General features: G+C 37.0%; 2 protein-coding genes across 2 annotated transcripts; one reads left to right on the forward strand and one right to left on the reverse strand.

Annotated features, from left to right (window-relative positions):
* Nucleotides 1-3,276: 3,276 nt before the first annotated feature.
* Nucleotides 3,277-11,878, forward strand: LOC124639371 (adenosine deaminase 2-like). The gene is made up of 2 exons (XM_047176703.1): nt 3,277-4,873; nt 11,434-11,878. Exon 1 carries the CDS (start codon nt 3,316-3,318, stop codon nt 4,825-4,827), a length of 1,512 nt encoding a protein of 503 aa, XP_047032659.1. The 5' UTR covers nt 3,277-3,315; the 3' UTR covers nt 4,828-4,873; nt 11,434-11,878.
* LOC124639368 lies at nt 4,936-10,517 on the reverse strand. The gene has a single exon (XM_047176700.1). It carries the CDS (start codon nt 10,427-10,429, stop codon nt 5,141-5,143), a length of 5,289 nt encoding a protein of 1,762 aa, XP_047032656.1. The 5' UTR covers nt 10,430-10,517; the 3' UTR covers nt 4,936-5,140.
* Nucleotides 11,879-12,512: the final 634 nt, after the last annotated feature.

Genomic DNA, 12,512 nt, shown 5'->3' on the forward strand with positions numbered 1-12,512 from the left:
TTAGACAAATTAAAGAGGAGTACTGAATTCATAGGGCCATCCGTAAGAAGAACCTTACCTAAAATTTAAATATCCTTTATAAGTACGTGTGAAGTTTTTATTTTACAATCCATTGAGCAACATAATAATCACTAAACATGAAAATGCTTCAATGATACTCAGATGTGTTTGCTTTCCACAGTATTTTTTATTTTTCGATATACTAGTGCAGACTACTCACTCATAGATGGCGTTATCTACGCGTCGACGTTCTTACTTTGTCACAGTAGCGACATCTAGTACCAAGTAGAAACAGTCATTGAGAATATTATTTGCTTTATATTAAAAAAAAAACTGGTTTGCATTAAAATCTGGCAAGTAAATAAAAATACAATATATAATTACAATATACTTGATTGTAATTATTAAAGTACCTATATATTACAGACGTATTTTTATTAACTTGCCAGATTTTGCTGCAATCCAGTTTTTATTTTTTTGATACAATTTTCGTTGATACTATGACAAAAAAAAAGTTTGTTGAGTTTATCAGAATATCCAGTCGCGTGTAAAAAGATATATATTTTTATCTCACTCTTTTGCACTGAACCTTTGCATAAATCAGAAAATTATCAAACCAGGATAGCATTTATTATATTGTTGCTAATTATAAGCGTTGTGACATCACTATCATATCGCGATAAACTTTAACCCTAGAAATAAATTATATTACTACTTAGAAATGAGACCTATACACGTAATAAATGTTGGATTACTATATTTTGTAAATAGCAGCTCTTGTTTTTCTTTTCTAGCTAATAAGTATTATATGTACATGCTATAGATGGAATGTTTATCACGTTGTCATAGTTAAACTGTTAAGGTACGAAGTCTCAAAGCTCAATAAATGACCTGTAATCTATAAATAATCTTGCTTCTATCTTTTCAGTTCACTTGCTGACATATTTCTCGCAGTCGGGGATTTTGCTCAGTAGCTTTTTCCTTTTTCTCGTATAAGTTTGTGTGATTTTAATTATTGCAACATGAATAGTATCTATAACACTGGTCAACAGTGGTTTTGGTGCCGAAAAGCTGTATTATTTTTTTAATTTAGGACCCTATAGTAATTACATAAATAGCAAAAATTTTGATTTTCTACGTGTAGTTTTCTAGATTTTTTTATTAAACAGAAAAAACCATAATTACACCAAAAACAACATATATTAAATTCTTATGTACACAAAAACTTCTTTTTACGCGATTTTCGTGAATGAGGAGTAGCAGGACAATCACGCTGCATCCCCCAGCAGTAGTCAGCCATCATATGCTGATCCCATCGGCCTTGGTACCTCTCTTCCATAGTTTTTAGGTCCTGATGAAACCGCTCCCCTTGTTCTTCGCTATAGGAACCAAGATTCTCTGGAAACTGGTCAAGGTAACTGTGGAGATAATGCACTTTGATGGACATGTTACATCCTAAGTTTTTGAAATTCTCCAGCATGTTGTTAACAATTTCAGAGTAGTTACTAGACTTGTGATTTCCCAGAAAATTTTTTGTAACTTCAACAAACGAATTCCACGCAAGTAGCTCCAAACTGGTCATTGAACTTGAGAAATTAGTATCATTTATTAATATTCTTATCTGTGGTCCATCAAAAATACCCGCTTTTATCTTTTCTATGCTTAGACTACGAAATTTTCTCGTTATATAAGAAAAACATTGCCCATTTTTATCTAACGCCTTCACAAATTGTTTCATTAGTCCTAGTTTAATGTGCAAGGGGGGCAATATAATTTTATCTCTTGGAACCAAAGATGGGTTTATTACATTCTGCTTTCCCACTTCCAACATCTCACGTACAGGCCAATCTCTATTTCTCCAGTGTTGCTGTTTAGCACGACTATCCCACAGACAATAAAAACATGGGTATTTGGTGTATCCACTTTGCTGTCCTAATAAGAAGTTAACCATTTTTAGATCTACACAAATGCTCCATTTGTGTTCATTATATTTGATTTTTCCTAGAACAAGTGCAATATTTTGATATTCTTCCTTTAATTTGGTTGAATGAGCAATGGGAACTGAACCAAATTGGTTGCCATTGTGTAAAAGAACACACTTAAGGCTTCGTTTAGAACTGTCTATGAAGAGACGCCATTCACTTGGTTGGTATTTTGAAAGACCCATTTTGAGAAGTAGGCCTTGCACATCCGAACAAAAAACAAGATCATTTTCCGAATTAAAAAATGGTAGCAAATCTTGCTCTCTTGTACGATAGAATGTCACTTTCGTACCTGACGCCAACAAGTTTTTTTCTTTTAATCTAGAAGCCAACAACTCTGCAGATTCTTTAGGTAGTTCGAGATCCCTTATTAAATCGTTTAATTCGACTTGGGTAAAAGGTTTTGGCTCTGAAGACGCTGTTTCTTCAATGTCACTATCGCTTGACGCGTTACTATCGGTTTCTTCACATGATGATTCATAGGTAAAACAAAACGTTGGAACAGGTACTTCCTCTGAATGTGGTAAAGGTCTTCTAGCCGATTGTAAGTCTGGATAAATCATTTTTTTAACGTTAACACCATGCAAATTGACACAGCAGAAGTAACAGTCATCGAAGTGATTTTTTGGTTCTCTCCATTGCATAGGCACCCCGAACCTCATACGGCTTCTTTTACCACTGACCCATTGTCTCAAGTGTTCATAGCACATTTTACAAACAATTTGCGGTATCCATGGCTTGTTTTTATCTTCAATTTGCGAGTTAAAGTACGAAAAATAGGCACTTTTTATAAAATCTGTAATAGGTTTCCTAAACTTTTTGACTGTATATTCCCCACAAATGTAACAAAACATATTTGGATCATTGACACAACTTCTACGCGATGAAGACATTGTATCAAAATCGATTTATTTATTGAAAGAGACAAATAAGACTTGAAACCGTGCTCACGAAAGTACTATTTACTGCAAAGTTAAAAAATAGAGGGTAGACAAAAAACTACACGTAGGAAAAAAAAAATAATATATTTTTAGTGTTGTCAATGCATACCTAATACAAAACCGTAAATGACATCTCGGCACCAAAAATTTTTTTTTCTTTTGTTGACCTGTGTAATAAGTTACCTCTATCATCAAGTTCAGACCGAAATATTTAGTATCAGACCAATTGTTCGTTTATCTCCGAATCAACAACAATTATCACACTGGTAAAAAACTCATTAAATAAATATATTAAAATTACTATCACTATATTTAGCATTTATTAAAACAGTTCAGTTCTGACGGTTGTTACGAGAACACTCGAAGTTAGTGCCGATTAAGATAGGCTAGACATGTATATATTGACATACATTATCGCGAGTCTTATCACCCTTGACGCACGGATCATACCAAACAAATACAATGAAGAAAGACGAGCATTATTGGATGAAGAAATTCTGATAGCTGTTGGTGGAAAAGTGCATTTAAATGCAAATGAAACAATTGCCAACGATATTCTGATGAAATGGAAAATGAAGGAGCACAACGCTTCGCACAATAATCCACAGTATTTCAACTACTCCAAACATTACTTTTCATACAAAAAAGATTTGGAATACTCCAAGGTGTATCAAATTATTCAAATGATGCCAAAAGGTGCAGCTTTACACTTGCATAACACCCTACTGTTGCACGCAGATGTCTTGGTGCAGTTCACTTATGAAGATCACTTGTACGCTTGTCAAGAAGACGGTACTATGCTGTTTCATTTCTCGGAGACAACCCCTGATATGCCTTGCCTAACTGAATGGTCTCAAGTAAGCCATCTCAGAAATTCCTCCGGGAACACAACAGCTTTTGATGCACAATTGAGAAACTATTTCACAATGTATAGAGAAAATGGAGAAGATTATAAATCTGTGGATATCAATACAGTTTGGAAGAGATTTCGAAAAGTCGGCAGAGCAATTGGATCATTGATTGCTTACAGACCGGTACGAGAAAAATACTGGTACGAAACACTGAGGCAGTTCTACAATGATAACGTTATGTACATAGAAATTCGTTCAGGAATATACAGCTTATACGAATTGAATGGCACACTACACGATAAGAAGTATTTAATGGACCTTGTCAAGAACGTTACTAATGAGTTTATTGCGGACCATCCAGATTTTATTGGTGTGAAAGTTATTATTTCTCAGAGTCGGGCTAGAAGTGTCGATCAAGTATTAGAAGTTTTAAATATGACAAGGAGATTGAAAGCCGAAATGCCAGATTTTATTGCAGGATTTGATCTTGTTGGACAAGAAGATGCAGGCAAGCCATTAAAAGAATTTCTTCCTGTATTATCTGAAGCTAAAGATGAGATAAACTTCTATCTACATGCTGGAGAGACTGGTTGGCTGGGAACCTCTGCCGACGAAAACTTGGTTGATGCGATTCTCTTAGGATCAAAGAGGATTGGTCATGGCTATGCATTGACGAAACACCCGAGTTTGATGACAGCTGTGTTAAAAAAAGACATTGCTTTAGAAGTGAATGTGATATCAAATGCAGTGTTAGCATTAGTGCAAGATGTGAGAAATCATCCCTTAGCTTCATACTTAGCTTTGGGACTACCTGTAGTTTTATCCAGTGACGATCCAGGAGCTTGGAGTGCGAAACCTTTGACTGATGACTTCTTTGTAGCTTTCATGGGAATCGCCAGTCGGCATGCAGATTTAAGATTGTTGAAACAATTGGCTCTTAATTCTATAACCTATAGCTCATTAGAATGTGAAAGAAAAGATAGACTTTTAAGTGTTTTTAATGCACGTTGGGACAAGTTTGTGATTGATGTGATTTCAGATTCATCTTTATGATAAACATTCGTCATGATGTGGTTAAGAGTTCAATTTGTTGGTTATGTTATTTGTCTGCTTGTTAGACATAAGAGGGTCCTATTCTGGATGTAAATAAAACCCGGGAACTTGATTTTACGTGTGTATACTTGCAAAAACTTGAAAATACATGGATCTGATGTGAACAGCATAAAAGTGACGGTGAATGAATATAATAAAAAATAATTTGTAACGTAGGTATCTCCATAAAAAATGTACGTCATTTCTTGACGCCTAGAACGATGAACCGTGACCCGTTGAGATGCGCGTTGCTATGAAAAAATGTATTGGCGCTTCAGGCCGCGCCATGCTCCCCCCTTTGAAAGGCTTCTCTTTCAATAGAGATCTCTTCTTCTGGACCAGGAAGGGGACACAAGCGTACCAAAGCTCGTCGAAGGCAGTTGGTTGAAGTCCTCACATCTGCCACTCGTATTACCCCATCGGGACCCGGAAACAATTTCGTGACTCTTCCTAGTCTCCAACACAGCGGTGGCAAGTTTTCTTCCTTGATCAGGACTAAGTCGTCCACTTTGAGTTGTGGCGTATCCTTTAACCATTTCTGTCTTCTCTGTAATTCATTTATGTATTCATTTTGCCAACGCCGCCAAAAGTGCTGTCTAATTTGTTCTAATCTCTGAAACCGCTTCAGCTTGTTGGGGTCCACCTCTTCTATTTGTGGATACGGAAACGTAGTTAGCGCTCTCCCTATGAGAAAGTGTCCAGGAGAGAGGGGAAGGAAGTCATTGGGATTTGAAGTCATGGGACATAAGGGTCGGCTATTTAATATTGCCTCCACTTGCGCAAATAATGTCTGCAATTCTTCAAAGGTCAGGTGAAGATTGCCTATAACGCGTTTGACGTGGTGTTTTGCGGATTTGATGCCTGATTCCCAAATGCCGCCGAAATGAGGGGAGTAAGCAGGGATGAAATTAAATTTTATACCCTCTTGTGCAGCGAAGTCGGAAAACAAGTGGTTATTTATTTTTAAAAATGATCCTAACTCCTTATCAGCTGCGACAAAATTACGACCGTTATCGGAGAATATTTCCGCTGGCTTGCCTCGTCGTGCGATAAATCGTTTTAAGGTCATTAAAAAGTCATCCTTGGATAGGCCACCTACTGCCTCTAAATGTATGCACTTGTAGCGCATGCAAATGAATAAGCACAAGTAAGATTTTGTCAGTCTCGCTCCTCGTCCTCTTCGGTTAACGATAAAGAACGGGCCAGCGAAATCTACCCCTACTGAAACAAAGGGAAAGTTCACGGTAATACGCTGTGCAGGAAGATTCCCCATTTTAGGTTGCAGGGTCTTTCCTTGCACTCTTCTACATGTTGTACAGTTGTGTACTGTGCGGCGAGCCAGATGACGACCGTTGATAGGCCAAATGGTATCTCGAACGGTAGCTAGTAAAAGTTGTGGCCCAGCGTGCATCTGACGCACATGTTCTTTCCGAAAGAATAACTTGGTTAAATGGTGAGAAGAGTCAAGAAGTATTTGATGCTTCCTATCATATGGAAAATCAGAAGCTTGAATTCTGCCACCAACCCTAATCAAATCATTGTCATCAATAAATGGTGATAACGGTAAAATTTTGGACTTAGCGCTTAATGATTTGTTTTGTTTTAAAAGTTTGTACTCTACTGAAAATGTTTGTTGTTGAGCTATAAAACAGAGACTATGGAAAGACTGATTTAATTCTTCCTTTGTTAAAAAGCCCGTACGTTTTACATGTGGGTTCTTAGAGTTATTAATAAATCTTTTGACAAATGCTATTACGCGTTGAAGTTTAGTAAATGATGAATAATTTTCAAAGTTAATTAACTGCTCAACAGTAGTGTGTAAATTAATCTTCACTTCAGGTAAGTTTTCTTTATTTGCCATATTTAAATTTAATGAAGGCCAGCCTGATTCATCTTGATACAAAAAACTTGGACCATCCCACCATAAGCTTAACGTTCCCAGCTGACTTGGATTAACACCCCTTGAAATATGATCAGCTGGATTCTCTGAAGTGGGTACGTATCTCCATGATGATGGCTGTGTAATTTCTGTGATTTCTCCTATACGATTTGCTACAAATGTTTTTAAATTTCTAGGTACACTGTGAATCCAGGCAAGGACTACGCTGCTGTCACACCAATGGACTACGCGAGAATATTGATGTCTTATAGCACTACAAACTGCCCTAGTCAATCTAGCAGCGAGCAACGCAGCGCAGAGTTCCAAACGAGGAATCGTTACCGGTTTCAAAGGTGCAACCTTGGATTTTGCACATAACAATTTAATGCTAACCTCATTATTTTGGTTTACAGTTTTGACGTAAACACAAGCACCGTAGGCGCATTGTGATGCATCACTGAATGCGTGTATTTCAATAAATTTTGCGTTGTCGCAATTAACGTATCTAGGAACTTGTAAGGTGGCTAGATAATGTAAATTATTTACGAAGACGTCCCAAGATTCTTGTATGTCTTGGGGAACAGGATCGTCCCAATCTAATTTAAGAAGCCACAGTTTTTGCAGCATAATTTTAGGTATTATTATCGATGGACTTAATAATCCTAGCGGATCAAATATTTTTAACGAATTTGACATTATAATTCGCTTTGTTAATTTACCACTAACTGTCAAGGGTTTTGTTTGAAAGTGTAGGTTATCAGTAGAAGGATTCCATCCTAATCCGAGGGTACTCGACGATTCACTTATAATTAATTTATCCTGCTGAATGTGAGTGCTATCATGCAAAATGCTTGTCAAGTTGCTTTTATATTTCCGCAAAGGAAAACATGCTGAACTTAATGCCTTTGATACTGACTCTTTTATGTGGTGCAGCTCCTCTTCATTATTAGATCCGGTGATGAGGTCATCCACATAAAAGTCGTTTTGTATTATAGATTTGATGAATTTGTCCCCACATTCCTCTCCGACTTGCCACAAGCACCGTGTACTTAAATAACTCGCACTTGCTGTACCGTAAGTGACGGTATTCAATTTAAGGGTTTTAATTGGCTGCGACTCATCCTCTCTCCATAAGATCAGTTGTAGATTTTGATCATCAGGGTGACACATCACTTGGCGGAACATCTTTTCAACATCGCCCGTGAGCAGAAACTTGTATTGTCTCGCCCTGATCAGAATGGAGAAAAGAGAATTTTGCTTATTAGGGCCTACCATTAGCATATCATTAAGTGAGCGGCCAGAGGAAGTGGGGGCGGAACCGTCAAACACTACTCGAATTTTGGTAGACTCACTTTCTTCCTTAAACACTGCGTGATGACACAAGAAATAACTTGGTTTAGGCTTTGCAATATGTGATTCTGATAAATGGCCTAATTTAGCATATTCATTAATAAATTCTGTGTATTGTGTCTTGAGTTCTGGATTTTTACGAAATCGTTTTTCCAAGTTCAGTAACCGTATTTTAGCCAAGTCATATGAATCACCGAGAGTATTGGGATCGTCAAGCAACGGTAACTTAACGCAAAACCTACCTGAACTTAAGCGTGTGGTATTTGCTATGAAGTGTTCTTCACACAACCTTTCAATTGGGGAAAGGCTAGTTTTTTGGGGAAGTTCTTCGACTTCCCAAAATTTAGTCAAATTCTGATCAATATTTGCAATTGAGTCAGATTTGTATGACCCCTTTGAACTACTGGAAAGGTTACATTGAATGTATTTAGAATAGCTTGAAAACATGGGACCAGCTACAAGCCAGCCAAATTTTGAGCTTATTAATTTTGGGTTCTTGGGACCCAGGGAGTATTGTTCCGAACCTACAACATCCCAAAATATATCCGCCCCGAGAATAACGTCTGCCTTTGCTGGTACGTTAAAGCTAGGGTCGGCCAACTTGATATAGTCAGGTAATGTAAAATTTTTAATGTTAATAGGAGCCCTAGGTAGCTCTCCTGTTAGCTCATCAAGCACTAAACAGGTCAAGGTAACACTATATGGCTTGTTCATTGAATTAAGTGTGATTTTACATGATTCTGTAACCTTATGACATAAGTTATTGCCTATACCTATAATGTTTATTTCATTTGTTTGATTTGTATCTAACTGTAATTTCTGTTTCAGGGCTTTAGTGATGAGTGAAGATTGACTGCCGCAGTCCAAGAGAGCGCGTACCTTCTCTGTGACGCTGGTCAGCGGGTTTGACACTTCGATGACGACAGTGGACAGAAATACATGATCTGTGTATGGCTCTGAAAATGATGAAAGAACTTCAGCGGAGTTCGTCGATAGAACTGCACGCGATTGATGCAGAAGAGAATTATGTCGCTCATTACATTCTTTAAAAACACAAGGCCCCAATGTGCAGTCTGCTGCTTGATGGCCCTCTCTCAAACAATTATGACACAGATTATATTTCTGAACATCAGCCAATCTTTCACTAACACTTTTGTTTTTAAATGTAGGACATGAATACAATTTGTGTGACTCATTACAAACGACGCAATTAATTCTATTTTGACTCTGTTGTTTACTAATAAAAGATTTAACGTATGACTTATTGTTTTTGTTAATGAAGTTATTATTTTGTTGCTTATTATTTGAATGAGATTGATTTTGAGAACTCTGGCTAGGACGCGATATCTCTCTAGGCACTCTGTTGGTACCGTCGGTTTTACCTCGGTTAATTGCTTCCAATACACCAGCACGGTCCGTCAAGAATTTATGGAATTGAATTAAAGTTGGCAGATCATCGGCAGAATCAAATGTATTTTGTAGCTCTTCCCACTTCATTAAACTATGACTATCTAACTTGGATGTCATCAAGAATATGATGATATCATCCCACTTATCAGTGGGTCGACCCAGGTTAGCAAGTGCTCGTAAGTTCTTTGTTACGTGGTCCGCTAAAAATCGTAATGATCTTTCGGATTCATTGGTGATCGGTTTCATGTTAATTAATTCAGACAAATGATAATTAATGAGTAACCTCTTGTTGTCATACCGCGCACATAATAATGACCAGGCCTCTTTATAATTTGATGATGAAACTTCAAGGTTCGAAATGATACGAGCCGCATCTCCTTCCAGATATGAAATCAAATAATGAAATTTATGAATATCGGAAATACGTTCATTATTATGCACTAACGCCTGAAAAGTGTCTCGAAATTCAAGCCAGCGAAAATATGCTCCGTTAAACTTAGAAATCTCAATACGTGGTAACTTAAAACCAGCTGGCTCAGGGTTATGGTTATGAGGGTGATGGCATGAGAAGTCTGAAGACTTTCGTCGCGCTTCAGCTTGATTATTTGCGTCTTCAATAACATTCTTTGCCGTGGCTATACATGAAATAATGTCTTGCTCAATGCTATCACGCTCATCGATCTCTGAATCTAAATTTTTATGATTTAAAACTTCAATTTCAGTTTGAAGATCATCGAACTTGCTAGACAAACCTTCAAACTTACTTAACTTTAACGATAACTCGACTATTTGTATACTAGACAGTTGCACCGATTCTAAAGATGATAAGTAGTTTTTAAACTTTGTTATTTGACCTTTAATAGAACTACGTTTCAAACTTAATTCTCTAAACTTCATACTAACTTTGTCCGACTCAGTCGTCATTGTTGTGTTTTAATGTAAAACAAATAAATAAAAACTTGTCCACTTAGCTGCACTTTGTTTACAATAAGTAATTAGCTGTTATCGTTACACCACTCCCGTCAGCTCGGCGACATCCGCGGCGAAGAAACCGGTTCCACACAGCAGATAGCTCGAACTGCAGGCAGGGTCGTGTTCCAACGCCAATCCTGGAATTGTCGGCAAAGCGGATGAAAACCAAGAAACACTAATGCGCTAAAATTGTGGGCTATTGAATGGACAAAACACCTTCAAATTATTAAATGAAATGCTAATGGATTCGGGATATAACTATACGAGCAAATAATCAAATGTTGCGGAACTAACTTATGTCTTATAACGAATTATAGTATATACTTTAATCGTTAATGGGCAATCTATGTATAAAATACGCTAATCTGTGTAGAAAATAATGTTTAAACAGTTTTTCCAACCATAACACAATGAGTGACCTTTGTACTTTACAAGATTTAGACTGTGGAGGCAATATAATTGCGATTGTGGAAATGTAAATAAACGAAGGAACAAAGGATTAGGACACTTATCTCTTTTGAAGGTTGCTGCCGTGGTCGTGACTAAGTCGTGATGTAGCTTAGCCGCCGCTCCTGACGATCTTCAACCTCGAATGAAGCACGTCCTCCTGACTATAGGGAGTAGTGACTCGTCGATATTAACTTTGATGAAATCCGTGTCCTGTCACGGTCGCCAATTTATGTCTGCTTGTTAGACATAAGAGGGTCCTATTCTGGATGTAAATAAAACCCGGGAACTTGATTTTACGTGTGTATACTTGCAAAAACTTGAAAATACATGGATCTGATGTGAACAGCATAAAAGTGACGGTGAATGAATATAATAAAAAATAATTTGTAACGTAGGTATCTCCATAAAAAATGTACGTCATTTCTTGACGCCTAGAACGATGAACCGTGACCCGTTGAGATGCGCGTTGCTATGAAAAAATGTATTGGCGCTTCAGGCCGCGCCAGTTATTTTAGTTTTCTCTAAGTGCAGTGAACCTATCAGTGTTTGTTGGACTGATTTTAAAAGTAATCCTATTTTTAATTTTTGTACCTATTAAGTAGCATTATTATTGGTTAGCTCTCTAAGACCTTCACAAATGTCAAGTAAGTTTTTTTTTGTGATATATTTACATTATGTTTTTCCTTATGTTTTATTTTTTTAACAAACCTAGAGACTTCGCTTTCTTTTGAGGTTGTTGAGTTTAAAATGGTCTAGTTTCCAATAGGAAAAAGTGGGAATAGTAGGGCTCTAAAAACTCTACCTATTACACAATTTAAAATGTCTTAGTAAACCATATCTGTATGAAGAAAAACTGATCAATTACTGACGACCCCTCATTGCTGTACGAATGCACCTACTTCTTACCATTTCTTACACTTCCAGCAGGTGGCGCCACTTTCGGTACCTCAAGTAGAATACAAAGGAACTTGAGTGACCACTAGAAACACAATTATGTTACATTTCAAACAGTACTTATAAAGATTGATAGATGGCGCTGTTCTAAGTAAAGTTGAACTGACCAGTAGACTACTTCGGTCTGGCTAGTAGTTGGAAGCTCGAGTGTGGGGTCTTAAGTTTGAATCCCGGGTCGCGTTAAAATAGCTTTACATTTCTTGTTAACAATTAGCCAGTGCATTTTTTTAGTAGATTTTATTTTATGGCAAATTAACATGTGTTTTAAATAAACATAAAAATCCTGTAAATATGTGTGAGTATGACAATGTGTGAGTAACTAGTTATGAATAAGGGAAATTACATTTATCATGATTATGACATCTCAATCGAGCGATGTCAGTAACCTTTGACCTACGGCTCTAATTCCATGAGCAATAGCATCCAAGTACTTTGCTTGCTATTACATACTTAGCCTGACAAACTGCAAACATTTCTATGAAATAGTGACGATCGTAATTATTCCGCTTATAGGCAAAGTTCTGTGTTATCAGTTTTCATAGAGGAACTACATGTTATGAGTGTTTATTGTTTTTAAACTGCTGTTTATCTAATATCTAAACTGAGTCATGTTAGAAGTACCTACAGTCGG

Source organism: Helicoverpa zea, chromosome 19 (genome assembly GCF_022581195.2).
Source record: "Helicoverpa zea isolate HzStark_Cry1AcR chromosome 19, ilHelZeax1.1, whole genome shotgun sequence".
In the NCBI taxonomy this organism is placed as follows: domain Eukaryota; kingdom Metazoa; phylum Arthropoda; class Insecta; order Lepidoptera; family Noctuidae; genus Helicoverpa; species Helicoverpa zea.

Coding starts and splice junctions, on each gene's coding strand:
- LOC124639371 (XM_047176703.1), top strand. CDS start 3,316: ATGTATATATTGACATACATTATCGCGAGTCTTATCACCCTTGACGCA.
- LOC124639368 (XM_047176700.1), bottom strand. CDS start 10,429: ATGACGACTGAGTCGGACAAAGTTAGTATGAAGTTTAGAGAATTAAGT.